Source organism: Dama dama, chromosome X (genome assembly GCF_033118175.1).
Source record: "Dama dama isolate Ldn47 chromosome X, ASM3311817v1, whole genome shotgun sequence".
Classification (NCBI taxonomy): Eukaryota; Metazoa; Chordata; class Mammalia; order Artiodactyla; family Cervidae; genus Dama; species Dama dama.
This window is the reverse complement of record NC_083714.1, coordinates 120659736-120686032: the sequence shown is the minus strand read 5'-3', so window position 1 is coordinate 120686032 and position 26297 is coordinate 120659736. Positions and strand designations below refer to the sequence as shown.

General features: G+C 36.8%; 1 protein-coding gene and 1 non-coding gene across 2 annotated transcripts in view; one reads left to right on the top strand and one right to left on the bottom strand.

Moving 5' to 3' along the window:
• The window catches only part of DMD (dystrophin), a 2165569-nt gene that overhangs the window by 1529119 nt on the left and 610153 nt on the right, over nt 1-26297 (bottom strand). The window contains exon 11 of the mRNA XM_061137756.1: nt 16968-17118. Coding sequence (XP_060993739.1) covers nt 16968-17118 — 151 coding nt within the window. The remainder of the gene's footprint in view (nt 1-16967; nt 17119-26297) is intronic.
• TRNAW-CCA (transfer RNA tryptophan (anticodon CCA)) lies at nt 23279-23351 on the top strand. Its single transcript has one exon. It is a non-coding gene; the product is annotated as a tRNA-Trp (tRNA).

Below are 26297 nucleotides of genomic sequence, written 5' to 3'. Positions count from 1 at the left end.
GCTCCAGTTCCACCAGATCTTATCATGCTACACTAATTATTACCTGGAAATGACTAAATGAGTATGTAAAATTCCTAATCATCTACTCTGCTTCTTAGAATATGTTATTATATAATACAAGAAAGAAGAAGGCGGTTTGAGACAAAGCCTGTTACGCATGCACGCGTGCTAAGTCACTTCAGTCATGTCTGACTCTTTGCAACCGCCTGGGTGTAGCTCACCAGGCTCCTCTGTCCACGGCATTCTCCAGGCAAGGATACTGGAGTGGGTTGCCATGCCCTCCTCTAGGGGATCTTCCTGACCCAGGGATCAAACACGGGTTTCCCGCATTGCAGGCAGATTCTCTACGATCTGAGCCACCAGAGAAGCCTGCAGTCCCTACAGACAAGGCTGTCCTGGCACCCATGGGACTTGCTCTTAGTTATTCAAACTGTAAGGCAGGTGTGAGGGAGCCTAAGAGGATTAGCTACATCACAAACGTGAATGCTGGAACATTTTTATCCTAGGACTTTTATTTTTCAAGTCTCAACTTTTAGAGCACTATAAAATCACTTACTTTTACTTCCTCTCTCCAGATTTTCATGGTACATTTTCAAGTGAAGCAATTTAGAATAAAATGACTATGCATCTATTTTGTGTGTGGAGTCTGTACTGCCTATCACGCCTTTGACATTCCAGAGCTTACACTGGTTAATAAAACTCTTTCTGCCATGAGGCCGAAAATGGAAACATTAACATTCAGAGTTGCCCTTGAAAGTCATGTTTAGTCTGTGTTTTTTTGAGTTATATAAGCCAGGACTGGGAACATTTCAAATGTGTCAGCCAGGAATTTTAAAAATAATGACTAAAATAGTATTTTGGTGGCCAATATATCATAAATTGGTTTCTTTAATTTGGCCAAGTCTTTTTTTTCCCCTATCACTCAAGCATGAGGGTATATTCAGTTACATATATTAAAGACAATTAGGAAATATTGCTCATGTTTTTTACCTTTTTATGGTTTTCATATTTTTTTTAACAAAGGAAACTGAGAAAGTCATTGCTTGATTCATGAAATACTTATTTTGAAAATTAGGTTGCATCTTTCTAAAGCATATGTGATCAAACATACTAGTTTTTTCCTCCAGTACTTAGATTTCTATTTTATCTATTGGTTAAATAGATTTGCTTATCTATTGGTTCTATAATGATAAACTGTATTCTTGCCAAATTGATCATGGGTTTACATGTTATGCTTTTGCTGAAGTGCTAACATAAAGTACCACTAAAGCTAGTTGTGAGTTAATAGCTTTAAAAATCAACTGTGAGAACCACCTGACCTCTAAGTGAGTAGAGGAAAATAAAGGAATATGGAAAAGGTTCTCCACAGTGGATGAAATCTTGAACAGTGCTTAGCACTGCAGTAAATTGACATATACTATATTTAAGTCACTTCCAGTATCTCCTTTTCTCTTTTATGACTTCTTCAAATTATATATATATATTTACTCCTAATAGGGGATTAAAACAGAAAAGCTTAAATTGACATTTCTGAACATACTCAACATCTGCAAGACAGAACTACTGAAACATTTCAATCATATTCTCTATTTTGCCAGAACTTAACTTCAAAAATAAATATTAATGAATATTATAGTATTAGCTAATTCCCTTATCTTCAAAAGACAATCAAATATCCAATGTCCAGACTTCATTTTTAAAAATGAAGTTGTCTCTGAGAAGAAGTAAAAGTGCCATACAGAAAATGGTGGGTTTAAATGTTAAACTTTTCTGCCAACCTTTCTATCCATGAATAAGGGTCTTGATCATTGGTATAAAGTACAGCTCCCTGCTTTCCTCTTTGGGAAAACATGAATTCTCAAGGCAATTAATTTTTAAAATATATTAAAGTTTTTAAAGCTAGTTTACAATTAATTTTTAATTAAATATTTACTTCATATGGATTTCAATTTCTCATAGCAGGATTTACACAATGGATGTTTACAATTGACTCACTAATTAAACTTGATATATGAGCCAAATTATTTCAAGTACAGATGTATCCCCAGAGAAAAACAGCAAGCTTTTTGCCTATCAGAAGATAATGTCTTCAGATTAAAATGTAATATGTGATTGTTAAAGCCTGTCTTCCTTATTAAAAGAATATAAATTATTTGTACACACAGATACATACTAGGTGTTTTATTATGTACTTCTTGCCAGAATTTTTATTAAAGTGATGCATTTGTTACAGTTACCAGATTTTTAAAAAATCTGTCATGGTCCTAATTAAATTTCTATACCATTACTTGATACAAATGTCAGCAATGTTTGTTTTCTAATGTCAACTAAGAATCTTTTTTTTCCGTTATGACAAGAGAAAAGGCCAACAGTGAAATTTAACATTAAAAATGCTTAGATTTGGCCAACTTAGATTGTGTTATACCTCTGTAAATGATTCCATTTCTTATAAATTATTATATATCTAAAGAATCTGACAAAATTGTTGTTCCGTTAGTACATATTCACATTTTATGACTTAAGGATGACTTTTCTTCTATTTCCTTCAAATGTTTCAGTGGTACTGAATTCTTGCCCTAACTCATGTCAAGTGGGTCTTCAAAATGTGGTTAGAACAATCACTGAAGAGTCACTTCAAAGCTTACCTCAGACTTAGGCTATTTTGTCCTTTCTTAGCATATATGTGAAATAATGTTTGGGAAAGAAAGTCATGGAAATATTTAAGGAAAGGTAATTATTATATCTGACAGTTAGAAGTGAAGAGCAACAATTAACAGAACGGTAGAGTAATAGAAAACAAAAACAAGTTTGGGTCTCTAGTAAGTTACATAGGAGAGTCCTTCCCTTGGTAACAGTATACGCTAAACAACACGACACAGGAAAAATCACTGGTTGCCTATGTGCATAGTTTATTTTATTGTTTCTTTTACCTTAATAGGAAACTGCCAACACTTGCAAGTCCTACATATACACAAACATACCTAGAAACGACACAGGTCATCGGTTCTGCACAGATTCTAAGGCCATCTACTGCCTCCTCACATATCACTTTAGATTAATATTATTAGAAATATGCTTAATAAACTATTAAGTAATTCATAGTTTTTAGCTTATCCAACTAAATATACATAAAACAAAAGGTTATACTGAGTACAAACTGTGCAAAAATATTAAGAAACCAGAAGAGTTTCTAAGAACATGGGATCAGTGTAACATCTGGGAAAGTACTATCTTAGAAAATCCAGCTTAGGAACCAAAAAAATCCCTAGATACTTATGAACAATTAGTTAATGCAATATTCTGGACATAAATTGATTTTGTTTTCAAATAAAAACATCCCAGGCAAACCAGAAAACTGGTGGGTAGGCAATATAACATCCTCATCACCTTTTCTCTTGTGGCTCTTCTTATGTCCTTCTTTCCATTATCCCTACACTGGGCTAGGCTCTGTATTCCCTATTCTATCTATTCCTTGAATGAAATGACTCAGAAATGATTGGCCATTTTATTTTCAGTCCAATATTGACTTTAATAAGCCTGACTTGTCACTGTGCTGTCTAGTCCCTCATGAGGATCTATTTACAGTATGCAATTTTATTATCAATTTGCTAAATATTTTAAATAAGGTTCCTCAGCAGGTTCTCCTAGAAGAACTTTTATTTAGATATCTACTTATTTAACCACTATTGTATGGTTATATTAGTCTTTATAACAGAACTCATTTTTTACCTTTTTTAAAAATTTTTATTTATTTATTTATTATTTTTTTACCTTTTTGTTAGAAATAAATGTTTATATTTTTTCCAACTCCTAAGCTACAAGAGTGAGGGGCGGTGCACTAAAGACCATTTCAATGATGTTTTTTTAAAAGCAACCAACGCTTACCGATTTCAGGAAGCAGGCTCAATAAATGAGAAAAATCGTTGCAAAAACAGAGCTGACCATTAAGTGCCTGTGCATCTTTCAGAATACATGTGGAAAAGAACACAGAGTGACAAAAATATGTGTATGATTAAAGGTGTGGGAACTAATGTCAGAATTCCTAGGTTTGATTCCTACAGGTATTGCTAACCAGCTATGTGACCTTCTGAAAGTTTCCAACCACACCAAACATCAGCTTCCTAATTTTCAATATTGGGATAATAAAAGTGCCTATTTCATTAGATTGGAGAAGGAAATGGCAACCTACTCCAGTACTCTTGCCTGGAAAATGCCATGGACAAAGGAGCCTGGCAGGCTACAGTCCATAGGGTTGCAATCTTTCATTCTTTTTCTTTCCCTGGTGAATAGTAAGAGAGTGCCTGAAGAACTACCAGTCCATCCTAAAGGAGATCAGTCCTGGGTGTTCACTGGAAGGACTGATGCTGAAGCTGAAACTCCAGTACTTTGGCCACCTCATGCGAAGAGCTGACTCATTGGAAAAGACCCTGATGCTGGGAGGGATTGGGGGCAGGAGGTGAAGGGGTCGACAGAGGATGAGATGGCTGGATGGCATCACAGACTCGATGGACATGAGTTTGAGTAAACCCTGGGAGTTGGTGATGGACAGGGAGGCCTGGCGCGCTGCGATTCATGGGGTCGCAAAGAGTCGGACACGACTGAGCAACTGGACTGAACTGAACTGAAGAACTACAGACAAAGGTTCATAACAATGTGCAAGAACCAGTAGACCAAAGTCATCCCAAAGAAAAAGAAATGCAAAAAGGCAACGTAATTGTCTGAAAAAAGTGAAAGTCACTCAGTTGTGTCTGACTCCCTGCAACCCCATGGACTCTACATTCCATGGAATTCTCCAGGCCAGAATACTGGAGTGGGTAGCCTTTCCCTTCTCCAGGGGATCTTCCCAAGCCAAGGATCGAGCCCAGGTCTTCCACACTGCAGGCAAATTCATTACCAGCTGAGCCACAAGGATAGCCCTATTTTAGCAGAGACCAACTCAATTAAGTGAGGAATAGAGTTTTTGCTTTCCTTCTTGTCTTACCCTCTGCAGAGTGCAGAAACGTCTAATGAATAAGCATTATTGGAGAAATAAGGTATTAAAAAATAAATAAAGTGGGTATCTGTAAGATGAAGGGGTCTTGGATAGTTACATTTCAGTAGATGCACTTATGTACTTTAAAACAGGGCTGTAACATTTTGAGCCATGTAACTGAATCAGTGCTCAATAGTTTCTGAGTCACCTGTTAGCTGGAATCACTTGATTTGTTAAAATACGAACATGGGTATGGACTGAAATTTTTCTAATTAAATTAAATTAATGGCATTATCTCATATGTGAGATTATCCTTGGGGTCCGTTGCTTGTTCATACTATTTATAGGAAATTAGATGCCTTCTCAACTACATTAAAAAAAATTAAAGCTGAGTATCATCCGTACAGTACTCCGTAGACCATAAAGTGTGATGCTGCCCCTTTCTAAGTAACTCATCACTTCTTTATATCATAAGACTATTATTACCATACTAATCAACTTCATTTGGGTAAAAGTCATGTCGTATACAATACTAACACCAAAGATAATTTATATAATTCTGGGTATCAGGGTTATGCAGTTATGTAGTAAATATTTTTATCAACACTATAGATAGGTATTCACATCATCATCATCACCCTAATTTCATACTTAGAGAAACTGAGGCACAACATAATTAAGAAACATTTACAAAGTCATTCAGCTCACAGGTGATAGAACTATGTTTTGAACCTAGAGAGTATGGCTTCAGAATCTGTGATATAATTCCTCTCATATAAGAGAGATTAATATTGATGAAATAAACATAAGACATAGATATATGTTTCATAAAATTCCACATCATAAGCCATTAAAATAGAAACGTAAAAGCTCCTGTGTGTAAGAGTGTGTGTGTGTGTGTGTGTGTGTGTGTGTGTGTGTGTGTACTCAGCTGAGTTCCAGGTTTTAGCTCCCTAGTGATACTTGAATTGAACCTATTACATTTGAAAGATTACTAACACAAAACTTGCTTTAAACACACACAAAATAATTAGGTCATCCTACATGCTTTTACTGCTTGAAAGAAATGCTAATGTTGTTGTTTTCAGTCACTACATCATGTCCACCTGTTTGTGAACCCCATGGACTGCGGCACGCCAGCATGCCCTGTCCTTCACTATCTCTCAATTTGCCAAAAACTCATGGCCATTAAGTTGGTGATGCCCTCCAATCATCTCATCCTCTGTCCTTTCCATCTACTCCTGCACTCAATCTTTCCCAGTATCAGGGTCTTTTTCAATAAGTCTCTTCTTAACAGGTGACCAAAGTATTGGAGCTTCAGCTTTGGATCAGTCCTTTCAATGAATATTCAGGGTTGATTTCCTTTCAGTTCAGTTCAGTCGCTCAGTCGTGTCCAACTCTTTGTAACTCCATGGACTGCAGCACACCAGGCCTCCCTGTCCATCACCAACTCCGGAGTTTGCTCAGACTCATCTCCATTGAGTTGGTGATGCCATATAACCATCGCATCCTCAGTTGTCCCCTTCTCCTCCCGCCTTCAATCTTTCCCAGCATAAGGGTCTTCTCCAAGGAGTCAGTTCTTTGCATCAGGTGGCCAAAACATTGGAGTTTCAGCTTCAGCATCAGTCCTCCCAATGAACACTCAGGGCTGATTTCCTTTAGGATGGACTGGTTGGATCTCCTTGCAGCCCAAGGGACTCTCAAGAGTCTTCTCCAACACCACAGTTCAAAAGCATCAATTCCTCAGTGCTCAGCTCTCTTTAGAGTCCAAATCTCACATTCATACATGACTACTGGAAAAACCATAACTTTGACTAGATGGACCTTTGTTGGCAAAGTAATATCTCTGCTTTTTAATATGCTGTCTATGTTGGCCATTACTTTTCTTCCAAGGAGCAAGCATCTTTTAATTTCATGACTGCAGTCACCATCTGCAGTGATTTTGGAGCCCAAAATAAAAAGCCTGTTTCCACTGTTTCCCCATCTATTTCCCATGAAGTGATGGGACCAGATGCCATGATCTTAGTTTTCTGAATGTTGATTTTAAGTCAACTTTTTCACTCTCCTCTTTCACTTTCATCAAGAGGCTCTTTAGTTCTTTGCTTTCTGCCATAAGGGTGGTGCCATCTGCATTATCTGAGGTTATTGATATTTAACCTGGAAATCTTGATTCCAGCTTGTGCTTCATCCAGTCCAGCATTTCTCATGATGTACTACTCTGCATATAAGTTAAATAAGCAGGGTGACAATATGCAGCCTTGACATACTCCTTTCCCTATTTGGAAAGAGTCTGTTGTTCCAAGTCCAGTTCTAACTGTTGCTTCTTGACCTGCATACAGATTTCTCAGAAGGCAGGTCAGGTGGTCTGATATTCCCATATCTTGAAGAATTTTCCACAGTTTATTGTGATCCACACAGTCAAAATCTTTGGCATAGTCAATAAAGCAGAAATAGATGTTTTTCTGGAACTCTCTTGCTGTTTCAATGATCCAAAGAATGTTGGCAATTTGATCGCTGGTTCCTCTGCCTTTTCTAAATCCAGCTTGAACATCTGGAACTTCATGGTTCACATATTGTTGAAGCCTGGCTTGGAGAATTTTGAGCATTAATTTGCTAGCATGTGAGATGAGGGCAACTGTACAGTAGTCTGAGCATTCTTTGGCATTGTCGTTTTTTGGGATTAGAATGAAAACTGACTTTTTCCAGTCCTGTGGCCACTGCTTAGTTTTCCAAATTTGCTGGCATGTTGAGTACACCACTTTCACAGCATCATCTTTTAGGATTTGAAATAGTTCACCTGAAATTTCATCACCTCCACTAGCTTTTTTTGTAGTGATACTTCCTAAGGCCCACCTGACTTCACATTCCAGGATGTCTAGCTCTAGGTGAGGGATCATACCATCGTGGTTATCTGGGTCATGAAGATGTTTTTTGTATAGTTCTTCTGTGTATTCTTGCCACCTCTTCTTAATATCTCCTGTTAGGTCCATATCATTTCTGTCCTTTATTGAGCCCATCTTTGCATGAAAAGTTCCCTTGGTTATCTCTATTTTTTTCCCCATGTATTTTTATTAGCTGGAGGCTAATTACTTTACAACATTGTAGTGGTTTTTGTCATACATTGACATGAATCAGCCATGGATTTACATGTGTTCCCCATCGTGAACCCCCCTCCCCCCTCCCTCCCCATCCCATCCCTCTGGGTCATCCCAGTGCACCAGCCCCGAGCACTTGTCTCATGCATCCAACCTGAACTGGCGATCTGTTTCACAGTTGATAGTATACATGTTTCGATGCTGTTCTCTCAGATCATCCCACCCTTGCCTTCTCCCATAGAGTCCAAAAGTCTGCTCTATACATCCTTGGTTATCTCTAACTTTCTTGAAGAGATCTCTAGTCTTTCCCATTCTATTGTTTTCCTCCATTTCTTTGTATTGATCTTGGGGGAAGGCTTTCTTATCTCTCCTTGCTATTCTTTGGAACTCTGCATTCAAATGGGTATATCTTTCTTTTTCTCTTTTGCCTTTCACTTCTTTTCATAGCTATTTGTAAGGCCTCCTCAGATAACCATTGTGCCTTTTTGCATTTTTCTTGATTTCCTTTAGGATTGCCTTAACAGTGGTATGCATTAATGGCAAATGCTAATCACAAAAATTGTTTTTAACATAAAGTTTTAAGCAGTAATTGGAGGTGCAAGTTACTTTTATTTACATGACTTAGTTTCCTTTTATACTACTTTTTCCCTTATTTTTCCCTTGTTAATCATTCCTACTTGAATATTCTCTCCTGCAACCTGTCTGTCATAATGCTGTCCTTTGATATGATCAGGGGATCTCCCACCTAGAGGATACATGTTTTTCTCCCATGGTTCCTATTCCCTGCCCCTTGAAGGTCATGTAATGTCCGTATGGAAACTGATGAAAGAAACAGGACAATATAATTTTCAGATCTTATCCGTCTTTTCTAAATAAGAATCTTGGAAGAAGGGTTAAGTTGTAAGCCTAGCTTAAAGGGGCAATCAAGACCTGATAGAGGCTAAGACTGAAAACATAAGGGCAAAAAGAGACCTCACAATCTATATGAAGTTCAACCTAACTCACAAGACCAGAATTCTATACACACACACACACACAAAGCTGTAGGATTATGGACTCTATAGTTTCTTTGGCTGGTCCACTGTGCACATCCTCGTCATGAACTGGCCATCTATGGTGGTAGGTAGCCAGCTGAGAATTTGATTGCATTGAATGGTTTTGCTTTTCTGCATAACCAAGGCTCACAAGCTTGATTTCTATGGACATACACAAGTGTGCCTGCTGGTAGCATCTTTTGTGACACTTATAAAAAGATATCAGGGTTATAACCACTAAGATATTTGAACAGAGATGAATCAGAGAAGAAATGAAACAAACAAACAAAAAAATAGTGACATGACACTGAGATAATATCCCCATATAAGTTGCTTTAAAGATGTGTTCTCTCTCCCCGCCAAAAACAGATGTGTTCTTTCTTCACCTATATGAGTGCTTTCTTGTTCCTGCTCATAATTATTGCTTATTTAAATTGTAAGTTTTATGCCTCTGCCAGTGATGAAGCCTCTGTGTGTCACAGAACTAGTCACAATTAATGAAAGCATTTGCTCCAAAAAAACATTTACTGAGCATCAGTTATTCAATTCACATGCTAAATACTTGGCTAGAACTGGAGAAACACAGAAGTAGTCTCTCTGGTTATCTGGCTGTAGCACTGTAGTTTTGTTTTGTTTTTGTTCCCTAATTATTGATATATTATTTACCTTTACTGCCATAGCTATCAGACATTCACCAAGCACTTATGGGGGTTGCTAAAGATGGAAGAGAGCTTACTAGTCACTAAAAGCACTGTTTGATTCTATACTATTTGATTCTACAGAATTCGTATGCTTTTCAGAATCACTCGTGCTCCTCCCAATTATTGTATTTCTGTCTTAGTACTTTTTATTTATTTATTTTTTTTAAATCCAGCTTTGGTCTCCCAATTGCCCAGTCTCAGAATCTGTTATTTTAAACTGTTTGATAATTCCCTAATTCTAGCCTCCTTGGTTCTGCTCTTGATTTCCAGAATAATTTCCATTGACATTGCTTTCTGTCAGGCTCTATATACTTTCTGCAATATCTTCCTAACATATCCTGGACTCCTGTTGATCTGTGATCTAATTTATCTTACAAGATGTATCTTCCTAAAATAGAGGATACACTTTCCTAAATCCCCACTCTCCTCAGTTTAATTTATCATCAGTAATGGATCCCGACTGCCTAGAGCATAGCTCCAAATGCCTGTCTTGAGTTCAAGACCCTCCACGATCAGGTGGTGGTCCTCCAGCAGTGAGCATAGTGCAACACGTGACCAAAGCAAGTACCATACCTTATATCGCCCCACCTCATTTCCTTTGCCCAAACAAATCACTATTTTTTTTTAACTTTCTCAAGCCATTGACCATATTATGCCTTATTTAACATATAATGGCCACTCGTTTTCTGTGTCATTATCTGATGTACTAGCATGTGAGCTTCTCAAGAAAAATTCCATGCACAGTAGGTCTCTGTATTTTCACAGCAGCTATTTTGTTTTAATAAGTATCTGTTCAGTGATATGGATTAAAATGCAATGGAATGAAATGAAATGTCAAATCCTTTGGCAGGATTACATCTAAACCTTCCCATTACATGACTATCCAGATCATTTTAAAGGTCACCAGAAGAGATATTTCACAGTCTTGGCAATCCAAATGTTTGTAATTAACTAAGCTTTAAGGAAAGGGTTGGTGACTGTGCTTCTAAGAGAACATTTAATTTGTATTAATCAGTACTTAACAAAGAACATTTACTAAAGTCATAATATCATGTACATGTCACACTAATACCTGTAAATTCTAACAACTTGTAAAGTAAGGACTTTGTTGATGCTGTTACTAAGTCAGTGTAACTAATAACAAAAGTCTAAGCCTCTCAAAAGAATTGGAAACTTAGATAGTAAACTAAGCTTTAAACCTCATCTCAGTGTGATTGAACTATGAGACAAGATTCTTGAGTCAGTTATTTTCTTTTTGATTAAAATACTCTCCAAAATAACAAACTTCTTTCCATTAATGAAATTTCAAGCCGACAGCAGACTTCTATTGTCCTCAATAATGTTGTCACTCCTTCAAGGGAAATCCTTTCATTCCTTATCAACATCACTAATAAAATCTTTCTCTTATAAGACAGAAATAACCAACCAGAATTATTTCTGACATGTACCTTCACAAGAAGATTGAGAGGTTCAATTTGTTCACTCCAAAGAGAATCACTTTTGGGTGACTTGGATCTAAAGTCAACCTCTAAATTCTTTCCCCAAAGCAACAGCGATGAAGAATTACTGGTCTCTTCCAAATTTTGCAGCAAATTGGACTTTTCCCAGCTACTCAGAGATAATAGTTTGACTAGATTTAATAGTAACCACCAATATAGGATCAATCGCTTTACCTTGCCTAATTGGCAGATTCAGTAAAAGTGACTTATTTCCATGACATTTCACGGTGGTTGAATTTCTAGCCTGCCTCATAATAAAATGCTGTTGAAATGAAGATAGCAAAGGATGCTGTCACAGAACATAGAGAAGCATATCTGTAATATGCATGGTGTGCTTGCAAGATTTGTCCTCCAACTGAGAGAGAGAAAGAGAGCAAAAGGGAGTGAGAGAGCAACAGAGTGCACACCAGAGCCCTCTGATGTGAGAATTTAAACCCATTCCTAGCAACAAAACCTGTGTCTCCTCTTTAATTTTGTTATCTTTAATTATCTCTTAAAAATAAAGTGGATGGATATAATGTTCATGGATATGAAGCTAAAACAACTAAATGGTCTATTAGGTGAGAAGCATGGTGATGTAGCAGGGTGGGGCTACTTTCTAACTACTCCAAGGTTAGTGATGTATTTCACTGTCAGAAGGAGAAATTTCCTTATTTTCGTTCATTAAGAATCCTTGGGAAGAAAAGCTGCAAAGTAAATCAGTGATTATTTAAATAAGGCTTTAGTTTGAATTCAGTTACCTAAGCAAGAACATTTATCCTCTCTTCTGTTTTATGAAGCATGGCAAGACTAACACAAATAATTTACTTCTTTTAGTGTATACTTCTAAAAAATATGTTTTCAATTTAAACAAAATTGATTCCTTTATAAATTATTTGATTTTGTCAAATTTTTGTCTTCTCACTGTAATTACTTCAAGTAACAAAAGAGAATTATCACCTGTCAGACTTTCTCTTAGCTATGTAGTACATTTTTTCCTTGTCTTAATTTTATAAAAAATAATATATTGTGAAATGGGTTTAAACAATTAAAGGTAGAAGCTAACCTCACTTTCTGTGCCAGTAAACCAATTCCTTCTGGTTTTTCTTATGCACTTATATGAATAAATCCTAGATATAAATGATTACATAATCAACTTGCATATAATTATGTTACTTCCTTTTTGTTTCAGATTATTCTCTTCAAAGCAATTTCATACTCATCAGAATTGACCCATTTTCAAGTAATGGACAATCTATTCAAATTTTATGACAATATTAGACACATTTCCATTCCATTCACTATTTATCTTCCAGAGGAAAGCGCGAAACCTCTCCGGTAACTGGCAGAATACAAAGACCCTGGACATCCTAACCTCCATGAGGGCTCTGTTCCTGGTTTCCAGGTGAGACCTTTGCACACAGCTGTCCTAAGTCATTCACACTCATGGCTGCCCTACCATTCTCTTCCACTTCTCTCTCGTGGGCCTGCTTCCTGGCTTCCTCTTTAGACTCCGGGCATCCAGGGCTGACATCCTTCCCTCTGATAGTCAGTGTCACTGCCCATAGTTTTGCCCTTGCCGAAAATGCATGCCATTCCAAAACTAATGGAAACTTTGAAACCAAGACTGGAAGGAACACTAAAAATCAATGAGCTCAACCCTTTCATTTCCAGCGTGAAGATATGGAGAGCCTGAGAGATTCAATAATTTCTTAAAATTACGCATGTAGTTGATGGTAAGCTGGGATAACCCTCAGACTTCCCACGTGAGAAGGTTGTCTTAGCTTGAGTTCCTTCCTGAACAGACCCTAAGCCAAGTATTGGGGTACAAATGGTTTACTTGAGAAGTCATCTCAGAAGATATTATGAAAAGGCGGGACTGTGAGACAGCTGACCTTGTGGAATTCTGGGGCCCAGTCTTGCTGGGAAATCTCTGAGGAACTCTGGAAATTGAGAGATGCTTTGAAATCATCCTGTCATGGGGCCAGGATTCTAGAATATTAATCTATCATCTCCCATCCCTCCTTGGTTAGTGGAAGCTCTAAATACTTTTTGCCCATGTTTGAACTGGCTGAGATTCTCCTATGACTAGCAAATGCCCTCAGACTGAGAGGAAGTCACTGGTGTATATGGAATCTATCTGCACACAACTTCCAGTGTAGGCCAAGGGGAAGCAAATAGGCATAGGGTCTATCAGAGGAACACATGATGCACCCAGCAAAAGTGGTCCAGGTCAAGGTCTAGCAATGGCTCTAACTTTATCAGATTTTCAAATAAAATTTATGTGACAAGGTGAACCTCTTTTAGTTACAATTTCCATATGAAAATTAGAATATAGTTGATGCTTTATTTTTCCCCAGTGGCATAGTAGCTGGGATTACCATAGCTCTAACTCTCCCAAAATTGCTTGACCTTAAGCTGTTGTGGCCAAAGGATAGTTTTGGCTGCAGCAAGATCAAAAACCAGCTCCATTTGTCACAGAAACTGAAGCTCATGAAATAAAAAAGAATTCTAGGACTTTGAAAGAAAGGTCTCCTTCGTCTGCATGAAGGAACTGTGAAGCTAACTCTGTCAAAACTATATATATATATGTATACATATATATATAAAACGAAGTTGGGTGAGATACAGATTTAGAAAGTCTGAGTTAAGACAGCAAATATTTCCTTTCAAAGCCATAAATCCAAGAAGCACAGAATCCTGAATAGAATTGTCAGATAAAATCCAGGATGCCCAGTAAAATCTGAATTTCAGCTGAATAATAACTAATTTGGGACATACTTTTACTAAAAAAAAACTCACTGTTGATGTGAACTTCAAATTTAAGTAGGTTTAACTAGGCTAGGCTTCTTGCATTTTTGTTTGCTAAATCTGGCTACCTTAGTCTTGGACCAATCATGAAGGTTTTTCTGTGTGTGTGTGTGTGTGTGTGTGTGTGCGTGTGCACATGTGTGTCCTGATGGACTGAGCAAGACTCTGTTCCTACAATAAAATCCAGAGCTAGCTAGTTTTACAATGGTTATTAGAATGAAGCATTATCACAATGCAAATGATTTAATATATACAAAACCTTAAAGACTCCACAAAAAAACTTAAAGTAAATGAATTCACTAAGTTGCAGGGTACAAAATCAGTATACAAAAACCTATTGTATTTCTATTCAATGACAAAAAATATCAGGAAGAAAAATATTTTTAAAATCCCATTTACAATTGCATCAAAAGAATAAAATGCCTAGCAAGAAATTTAACTTTAATTTGCCTAGCAACAAGCTTAACCAATGAAGTGAAAGACCTGTATGCTGAAAACTGTAAGACACTGACAAAAAAAAAACTGAAGAAGACACAAATAATTGAAAATATATTCCATTGTCATTGATTGGAAGAATACTGTTAAAATGTCCATATACCTAAAACAATCAAGATATTCAATGCAATCCCTATCAAAATTCCAACAACACTTTTCATGGAAATAAAACAAGCAATCCTAAATTTTGTATGGAACCACAAAAGACCCCAAATAACCAAAGAAATCTTGAGGAAAAAAGAATAAAGCTGGAGACATCAAGATGCCTGATTTCAATTCATGTTACAAAACTACAGTAATCAAAATAGTACAGTATTGACATAAAAAACAGACATATAGATCAATGGAATAGAATAGAGAAATAAACTCAAGCATAAATTTTGGTCAGTTAGTTCACAACAAAGGCTCCCAGAAGATACAAGGGGGAAAGGACAGTCTCTTTAAAAAAATGGTACCAGGAAAACTAGACACGAACATGCAAAATAATGAAATTAGACTGCTATCTTTTACTTTACACAAAAACCAACTCAAAATGAATTAAACACTTGAATCTAAGATCTGAAGCCATAAAACTCCTAGGAGAAATCATATGTGGTAAACTCCTTGACATCAGTCTTGGCAATTTTTTGGATCAGAGTCCAAAATCAAAACAAACAAAAGCAAAAATAACCAGTGGGAATGTATCAAACTAAAAGGCTTCTGCACAGCAAAGGAAACCATCAGCAAAATGAGAAGGCAATTATCAAATGGGGAAAAAAAAAACACCTGCAAAGCATATATCTGAGAGTGGATTAATATCCAAAATATATAAAGAACTCATACATCTCAACAGCAAAAAGATATATATCTGATTAAAAAAAAAAAGGTCAGAGGTTTTCTTTTTCCAAAGAAAACATACAAAAGGCCAAAAGACACATGAAAAGATGCTCAACATCACTAAGGAACTGCAAGTCAAAACCACTATTATCAAAACGACAAGAAATAACAAGTGCTGGGGACAATGTAGAGAAAAAGGAATCCTAATGCACTTGGTGGTGGGAATGTAAACTGTCACAGCCACTGTGGAAAGCAGCATGGATATTCCTAAAAATAATAAAAAATAAAACTTACATATGATCCAGCAATTCCGTTTCTGGATATTTATCCAAAGAAAACAAAAATACTACCTTGAAAAGATATATGTACCCTCATGTTCATTGAAGCATTATTTACAATAGCCAAGACATGGAAACAATCTAAGGAGTTGTTTCCTAATTCATCATTGATGGATGAATGCATAAAGAATGTGTGGTGTATATATATGTTGGAATGTTGTATATATTCCACAAAAAGACCAAAGAATAATACAACCTTGGCCATTTGTGACAATTTGGATGATCTTGAAGGAATGATGGTAATAAAACAAGTCAGACAAAGACAAATATTGTATGATTTCACTTACATGTGTAATCTAAAAGTCATTACAAACAAAACAAAACTTACAGACAACAGGATGGTAGTTGCCAGAGGGGAGGGGGCTTGGGCACCAGGTGAAATGGGTGAATGGGCTCAAGAGGTACAAACTTCCAGTTATAAAATAAGCAAATCACAGGGATGTAATCTATAACATGGTAACTATAATCAATAATATTGGGGTACATATTTCAAAGGTGCCAAGAATGTAAATCTTTAAAGCTCTCTTCACACACACACACAAAAGGATTTTAAACTTTATATGGTGATGGATGTTAACTGTAGACTTATTGTGCAGATCATTTGGCAGTATTTACAAATATTGAATCATTATGCTGCTCACCTGAAATGAATATGTCAATTACACCTCAATAAAAAAAATGGATGCTGAAAAGAAAATTTCGGTAGAAATTCTAATCACAGAAACAATAAATACTTGCAGGTAACCAGGGAGCATAATTGTAAATGTACAAGATAAGATGGAAATATTAAAATTATTAGATGTTATATTTGACAGGAAAGCAATGTTACAGATGTCCATTTTTCATTAAGCTTGACCTGCTGTAAGCAGACCTTATGAATTGAAGGTAAAAACATGTTTAAAAAAATCTTGCCTTATTACGTAAATTTGCTCTTCACGTAATCCCTACAGAGACTCTCTTCCAGGAAACCAAAATTTTAATAAATCACATAGCTGCATTGTTCTCTTCCAGGAATATATTTGATTTTTTTCAAGTATGAAAAGCCTAGCTATTTTGTATTCAAAAAAGTAAACACTGAAAAAATATTAGGTAAGAATTATTTTAAACCTTTTCTCATTTGAAGCTTCAGTTCTCTCTTATCTGCAAACCATGGCATGTGTATGTACGTAATACACATATACACAGTTTGTTTTCCAGATGAAAGCAAATAGCATAAAATATACTAACCTTATGTTGCTGTACTTGGCGTTTTAGGTCCTCAAGGTCAGGTCCAAGGGGCTCTTTTTCCATTCTCCTTGTTCTCTCTTCTGTTTTTGTTAACCAGTCATCTAACTCTTTCAGTTGCTGATTCTGGAGATCCATGAGAACTTTATGTAAACTGAAAATTTGAAAGATACCTATTATTGCTTCTGTCGAAATAACTTTACTATTATTAAACCTATCACTAGGTAAAACTATTGACATTTGAATGTGTGTTAACATGGTTTGGCATTTGCTGGACATTAAGAAAGAAGGTAAATAAAACCCATAATCAATCACCTCTGAAGATATTCTTTCTTCAGCATATGATAGTCCACACATTCCAAATTCAGAACGTTTCACACAGCTAACTAAATGTGAACATGATAAATAAAGTGAGAGCCATCTCTGGTAATTGAGCTTGTAATGTATCCTGGCAATTGTTTTTATGTCCATTATTTTAATATATGTGTGGTGATAAAACATGGCTACAAATTCTCTGTCATGCCATTAAGAGATGGAGTCAATGTTCCATGCTCATGAATATGGACTGGCCTTGTGATTTGTTCTAACCAACACAATATGGCAGAAGTGACATTATACAAGTTCTAAGCATAAGCTGTAAGGGAATGAGCACCATTTGTATTCTGTCTCTTGGGACGAAGCTGCAATGTTGTAAGGGAGCCCAAGCTGACTACCAAATGATTAGAGACCATCCTGAGAGTAACTCTGGAGAATAAAAAGCAATCTTAAAAGTTAAGCTTCCTGACGAATGAAGCCCAATGAGTGACCCCAGCTATACCACAATCTCAGAACAACCACCTAGATGAGCCCTGATCATATTCTTGATCTACAGAATCAAGATGGAATTATAAATTTTTGTACTAAGCTGCAGTTTGGGAGTCATTTGTTATGCACAAATAAGATAAGTGAAAGAGTATCTTTTTTTTTTTCTTTTTGTCAAGGATGTATATATTAGTGGGCTGGGCAATGGATTTAAAGTCCAAACACTTGGTTTTAGTTCACAGCCTGGCTATACGCCTTAGAACCAAGTTCTTAAATCTTCTCGGTGTGAATATCGGCATGACAGACATGAGATGACATCTTGTTTATCAATCACACAACTTCATAGTAAGGATGAAAAGTAAAATTTAGGTTATTTCATCTATTAATTCAAAAAAAAAGCTGAGAGACAAATGAGAAGTGTTAGTACAAATTTTAAGGTAACTATTCTTTATGAAGGCATGTTTAAAGCATTTTTGAGAACCATAGTATACTGCACACTGATCTTAAAATGTCAATAAGGAAGACATAATTTTAATTATTTATTATTCTTATTTATAAAATTTTTTACCAGAAATTTCCATTAATCAATATATTTAAACATACAAAATATACACATAACTGAGAGTGTTTAAAATCATTTAGGTTATACTATTTATCATTACAGCTTTAACCTTTTAGAGACACAGGTCCCCTGAGGCACATTGTAATCAGAAGTCTATGAGAATGAGCTTTCGTTTGTCAAACAGAAAAAGTAGACATTTTCATTTTATGGGAAGCAACATAGATAAAGCATCCATTTAAGTGGAAGCAAAAATTCAAAGTTGCTAGTTTAAGTTTCTTAGACAATGAACACCATCCTGGCATTGCAAGGTATATAAATCTTTTACTTTATTGGTTCAGTCTATCCCTTGAGAACTGACTTGATAATAAGATTTCATGAGAATCGGCTACAATATAATTCCTTGTGTTTGCTGTTTTTCCTGCCTGGTTTGTTCTTACATTGAGCTAAAAATCTCACATTTCAGAAACTAAAGAAAAAAAAATTCCATATTATTATTTATAGTTGAAGAAATGTTTCAAGTCAAACATACATGTGTTAGTGTTAATAAGGAATTTCATTTTAAAATATCATTTTTTTTTTAACTTTTGGAGAGATGTTTCATCCAACAAATACTTACTGGACCCCCACATCTATTCTAGAAACTCCTATTTGTTAGAGATGGACAAAAGAAAACATCCTCATATTCAAGTAGCTTAGAGACTTTTAAGGAAATATCTATGTCAACAATTATAATAGTATGAGGAAATCATTATAGTTATACTTGTGTATATTCAGAGGGGACATAAAAATGGCTCCACATTGACCTGGGCTCTTTACGAATGATGTCATTACACAGCACAGAGTCTGAGAGTTGAGACTTGAAGAACTGAGTCACATACTTATTAAATGTGGAATTACTGAGTACTTAGATGCTATGAATGGTGAAGTGACAAAGACTCTTACAGTCATGGAGCTTACCTTCTGAATGGGGGTCACAGATAATATATAGCTCATGAGGCCATTAATTCATTGTAACTGGGATCATGCTTTGAAATGAAAGTAACTGAATTGAGTTCATGACGTAAGGAAAGACGTTTCTGAAACACTAATATTTGAATAACTCTAAAGCCTTAAGTAAGAGGAGGTAGTGAAGAGGATGGGGTAAACACTTTCTAAATAGAAGGAATCACCTGTGCAAATTCCCTAAGGCATTAGAGGACCAGGAAGACCAATACAGTTTGATGATATAAGGTGTGGGAGAGTTATACAATGTCATACCCTACACTAATCCATGAGTTCTGGGAAATTTCTTGAGCTCTGCCTGAAAATGTGAAGTCTGAACCTCAAGTAACCTTTTATGTTTAACAGTGATTTCACCTGATGAACCTAGACTCAGACTAACCACTAAGAATGGATGTACCAAAAAGTACTTTCTCAGGTATTGCATCTTTTATAGGTGGAATGTAAAAATATGGAGCTGAAGGTTCTTGGAGGAGGGACTGGCATGGCTGGGTGGAAAATGGTGTATGGGGACAGTCAGTGTGCAGTCTGTGTGGTTCAATATTTTACTGACTGGTACAATCACATCACTGTATCCTAGCCAAAGAAATCCCTGCTTTACTTCTCTAGAACAATGGTTCTCAAAGTGTGGCCACTTGAAACAACAGCATCATTCCATCCTCTTGGGAGATGTCTAAGTGTGTGTGTGTGTATACACACTGAGCTTATGTGTGTATATACACATACATATTTATATATAGTGTGCATATATATGATTTTAATGGATATAAGAGATCATATTGCTTAGGATGAAAAATCAACTAAAATTAAGTAAAAATTTACTATTTTAAAGAAAAGTATTAAATATATAATGATAAAGACAAGTACAGAGATAGGAGAAATTGTGAAAGTGGAGCATAATTAACTTGTGTTCGAAAAACACTTAAAGATTACATTTGGTCCTCAATATCACTTAATGTAGTTAATACTGTTATTTCAATTCTGAGGACACTGGAACTTGGAAAGGTTTAAGAACTTGCTCAGTGTATCTCAGTGACATGTAAGTCAGAATATAAATGCTAAGCTGTGACCCAGGTCTGTGCTCTTAACCTTGAATCATTTCCTTCTTTATTGATAAAATGTTATACTAGGTTGGTTCATATGAAGTTGCTGGTGTTTGAGGTTTTTATTCTGTAAAAATGGTACTTTCATTCTGTTCAACTGAAAACACTATTAAAATGAGAAAGTCCACATTTCCAACTAACATTCTCAAGATGCAAATAAATTGGGGAAATTAATCAAATTCATAAAGTAAAAATCTACCACCCACAGGCAAGGAAAGAGTTTGCATTTTTCTTGGTTTCATTTTATGGTTTTCAAGTGGTTATTTAGAAAGGGACATAAAATCAGAGGGAGAATGGAGCATAAATATATGACTGGCACTCAAGAGAGGAGGCGGCTGAATTGGAATAAAAGAGCTCCAGACAGGAGACAGTCCTGACAAAGTCTAGAGACAGAAGCATGTCAGGATATGACAGGACGAGCTGCTGCAGCCAGCTTCCCACTGTAAAAGTACTTGAGGAGAGATGGAGACTAGAGAAGCCAATACATGGAAATAGCTTGCGACCCTGACGACACATCTGAGTCACAGACTGAATGGTTTGGAGTCACTCCAACTGTAGATTTATTGTAATATAAGATGATAGATAACCTATGGCATTAACCAGTGCCTCCCAAACTTTAAGTGCATATGAGTCACTTGGGAATATGTCCTCATGGATTTTAACTCAGTGGGTCTGAGGAGGGGGCTGAGATTCTTCATTTCTAGCAAATGTCCAAGGGATGCCAATGGTACTGGTGCATGGATCACACTTCAGAAAGCCATGCTGCAAACCACTTTGAGTCCGGTTATTTGTTAGGGGCAGTAAAAAGCACCTTAAGGAATACCATTTTCAAATAATTGTATCTGGAGGTCTGTCTCCCACCTCACATCCACTGCCGGAACATCACCTTCATGAACAGAAGAGATCAATGCAAACATAGGGTTTGCTTCACAGAGACTCTGCTGTGAAGTCAAAGTTGTTCAGCCATGACTTTCAGTGAAAGTAAAAGTCACTCTTCGCGACGCCATGGATTAAACAGTCCATGGAATTCTCCAAGCCAGAATACTGGAGTGGGTAGCCTTCCCCTTCTCCAGGGGATTTTCCCAGCCCAGGGATTGAACTCAGGTCTCCCTCATTACAGGCAGATTTCTTACCAGCTGAGCCATCAGGAAGCCCAAGAATACTTGAGTGGGTAGCCTATCCCTTCTCCAGGGGATCTTCATGACCCAGGAATCAAACCAGGGTCTCCTGCATTGCAGGCGATTCTTTATCAGCTGAGCTACCAGGGAAGCAGTATTCAGTTGCTTAGTCCTGTCTGTCTCTTTGTGACCCCATGGAGTGCAGCATATCAGGCTTCCCTGTCCTTCACCATCTCCTAGAGCTTACTCAAACTCATGTCCATTGAGTTGATGATGTCATCCAACCTTCTCATCCTCTGCAGTCCCTTTCTCCTCCTGTCTTCAATATTTCCCAGCATTAGGGTCTTTTCCAATGAGTCATCTGTACCCATCAGGTGGCTAAAGTATTGGATCTTCAGAACCAGTCTGTCCAATGAATATCCAGGGTTGATTTCCTTTAGAACTGACTGGTTTGATCTCCTTGCAGCCCAAAGGATTCTCAAGAGTCTTCTCCAACACCACATTTCAAAAGCATCAATCCTTCGGTGCTCAGCCTTCTTTATGTTCCAACTCTCAGATCTGTACATGACTACTGGAAAAACCATAGCTTTGACTATATGGACCTTTGCCGGCAAAGTGATATCTCTGCTTTTTAATATGTTGTCTAGGTTTGCCAGACAATAGAGGTATTACCATAATCCTAATGATACAGGAAATACTATTAGCCCCAATTTACAGATGGGTAAACAAAGGTTTGCCTGAGTCAAAGGCAAGCAACGGCGTGGGGGCGGGGGGAGTGGGAATTGAGCATTGTGGCCCTGGGGTCTGCTTCACCATCATGCTGCCCAGGTGGCACTAGTAGTAAGAATCCACTTGCCAAGGCAGGAGAAGCAAGAGACGTGGGTTTGATTCCTTATCAGGAAGATCCCATGAAGGAGGAAATGGAAACCCACTCCAGTATTCTTGCCTGGAGAATCCCACGGAAAGAAGAGCCTGGTGGCCTACAGTCTATGGGGTTACAAAGAGTCGGACACAGCTGACCACACAGCACAAGACATAATACCTTTACTAATGTTACTTCATTTTTAGAGATAACTTTTAAATCTATTCCTCATTTAATTTACGTCAGTGATTATCAAAAAGGAAAAACAGAAAAATAAAAGGTCAGTTAGTAGGATTTTCTCAATTTTTGTCATTAACAGATAATTTTACTCTTTTTACTCACTTAAAGGAGGAGAGTCATATCCCTCAGCATGAGGTTTCCATTAATGATAGAAACCACAATACACTCTGAGACCCAGTTTTGGTCAAACATAAGGTGACAAGGGAAAATGAATGACCAGACATTTTAAACATTTGTAACATTACATTAAAAGTATGAATCAGAAAACCTGATAAACCCCTGGCCAAAAAAGCAAACATTGCTTTAAAATAGAAACACAATATTGGTAAATTTAAAGAAAAGTTTCAGTAACACATGTACAAATGTATAAAGGCTTTTTGTCATATGGCAGTAATGAATGGGCCATATGAAGCACATCCATATTTTTCAGTTCTCACAGCTTAGAACATTTATCAAAGCTCACTGAATGCCCTGTGAAACATAAAGCTCAAAACTAAGCATCCAATAAAATAGAGACCCCAAATGCATAAGACTTTCACCATCACTTCTCCACCACCAATCTCGACCAGTTCCCTACATTTCAAGTCTATCACCAGCATTTTTGCAGGTGGTTAATCCCTCCAGGGGCTTCCCTGGTGGCTCAGAGGTTAAAAGCATCTGCCTCCAATGCGGGAGACCCAGGTTCGATCCCTGGGTTGGGAAGATCCCCTGGAGAAGGAAATGGTAAACCACTCCAGTGTTCTTGCCTGGAGAATCCCATGGACGGAGGAGCCTCGTAGGCTACAGTCCACGGGGTCGCAAAGAGTCGGACACGACTGAACGACTTCACTCACTAATCCCTCCTGCTCCCTTGCACCTCCTTGCCTCAAAAAAAAAAAAAAAAAAAAATACCCATCCTCTCTCCTCCAAGACGCAATGGCATCTTAAAAGACCCACGTGCAAAATCTGGCACTGGTCAGTGGTTTTCTGTCTTTAAATCTTAGGCACTGGAATAGTAGGAATTTCCATTGGAGAATGAATGGAAGATAAAAGTCTAACAGAATCCTAAGAAGGGTTTCTTTTTTTTCCACCAAAATGCATGTTCATTCTTTTCTCTACAGCATCAGCACTCCAACCAATAAGGGCACTGATATCTTGGGTCAGGGGAGAATGCAGAGACCAGGACATATACATTTTCCCAAAGCTCCCACTAATTCTCACAGTTACCATTCTATTACACCCTACAACCTGGTCTTGGAGAACACAGTCTTAATTCAACAGCCTCACAGGAAATATTTTAGAAAGAACTTGCCTGCAAAGTTTGCCTTTCAACAGAAATGAAAGTATTCACACTCCCTCAAAGTCAAACATGTATCAGTATTTATTTTCCCACAAAATGGAGTGTGAAAAATAGCACTGTGTTTAAAAGGATTCTGTGAAACATAAACACACAGTTTTCAAAATACTGATGTACTTTATCCCTCCATCCATAAAGCTCAACAACAGTTTAATTATTGACATTCTTCAACTATCCAGAGCAAAATTAAAGTTAAAAATGCAAACACATTCATTTGCATTTTGCACGTTTACATTCAAAATAGTAACAGTAACATAATAAACAAGCTGCATGGCTGGATGCAAAAGATTCTTGTGGCAAAGACATTATAGAGACACTCAATTCAATCTTCCTGATTCAATACTTACAAAGTGAGTGATGAAACTCCCAGATGTCATCACAAAAAAAAAAGGACTCAAATATAATGATTAGAAATCTGTTTAAATTATCTCTAGTGAAAATGAGGTATGGTGACATTCTGAGATCATAATCATTTATATGACAATAGAAGCCCACTCTCAACTTCAAAAATTATGTCACTCTATAATATCTGGCACACACTAGACATCTAACATGATAAATATTGCTCGAATGCATAAATGGTATCAATTATCAGATATAAGAAGATATAGTACAAAAATGTATACACTTTTCTAATCAGAAACATCAGAATTAAGATTATATATAAAAACATCAACTTCCATTAAATGTTCTCATGTTAAGACAGTTCACTGATTTAATTAGCATCATTTTTTTTTTTTTGCCATAAGTGAGAATGGTGTCATTTTACCTGGCACACTGTTTCTCAAACATGCCTGGCTCACTCCTGCCTCGGAATCTTTATATTCGCTTTCTTTTGCCATAGCCATCAGCATGGCTGTCCCTTCCCTGTGATCAGGTCTCCCCTTAAATATTACCTTAAAAGGGAGGCCTTCCCTAACTGACCAAGTACGCACAGTAATTCAATGGTTCATTCTCTAAATCTATGCCCTGGTTTTTTTTTTTCTTTTCCATAATTTAAAGCCATGTGCTATGGTATACATGCTGTTGTTTAGTCGCCAAGTCACATCCGACTCTTTGCGACCCTCTGGACTGTAGCCCACTAGGCTCCTCTGTCCATGGGATTCTCCAGGCAAGACTACTGGAGTGTGTTGTCATTTCCTTCTTCAATAACAAACATATTTTACATATTTTTCAACTGTCTCCTCCCATGAAGAAGGCATGCTCAATAAAACAAAGATTTAGTCTGTTTTGTCCACTGATACTTCCCCAGTATCTATAACAGTGCAGGGAATGTAGGAGATAAAAATTGTTAGACAGATGAATGAATAATTAAGCTTAATTTTTAATTACCATTATTTATCTCTGTGGAAAAGCACTGTTCCAAAAAATGTTACACTCAACTCTCATTTCTATGAATTCCAGAGATTTGGCTTTCCTACTCATAATTTAAACTATGAGAGTCACATACTTTATATTATTGGAACAAGTCGTGTTCACATTTTAACTGAGCATTATTTACAAAAAAAGTTGTCATGGACCATCATATTGATTTGAACCTGATCAAGTTACTATATGTTAATAACTGTTACTTATTAGGCCACCAATGAATTGTCAATAGTCTCACATTGTCTATTGTATATTCTTTCACAAGAATCTTGCTATTTTATCAATGACCCATGAGAGATGATGGCAACATCCGAGTACTGAATGAGACATCACTAGCACCATTTTGGAAGTTTCTGAGAAAGTAGTTAATACATTTGGCCAACCTCAGTTGAAAGCAAAACTGGGGGCTTAGGAATCACCTGAGATCTCATTAAATTGTAGATTCTGATCATGCAGTGTGAGGCCTGAGAGTCTGCATTTTAAATTAGGTCTCAGGTGATGTTGTTGCTAGTGGTTCTTGAACTACCTTGATCTGCAAATAAATCTAATTTTAATAGGATTAGAAAAAAATGAATTCATGAAACTGTTATATAATGGCAAGTAAGAGACTAAGATTTTACTCTGCTAAAAAGTTCACTGCAGTGAATTCATTTAACAGAACTACTTAAGAAACACATTCATTCATTGCTCCATTTATTCAGATATTCACATGTGCCATGTGTTAGTCACTTCACTTGGGAGAAAACAACCCTGCTACTTGTTCAGCACCTCTTTTACTCTATTCACTCTCACATATGTTATCTCATTTCCAGGTTGGAAGAGAAATTTAAAAGGAAAATAAAAAAGATGAGCCAGAGTTGTTAGACATATTTTTCTCTCCAGTCAAAGTGTTGATGGTGATTCACAATTATTTCCCATGATATGGTTTATATTTTCACCCAGAT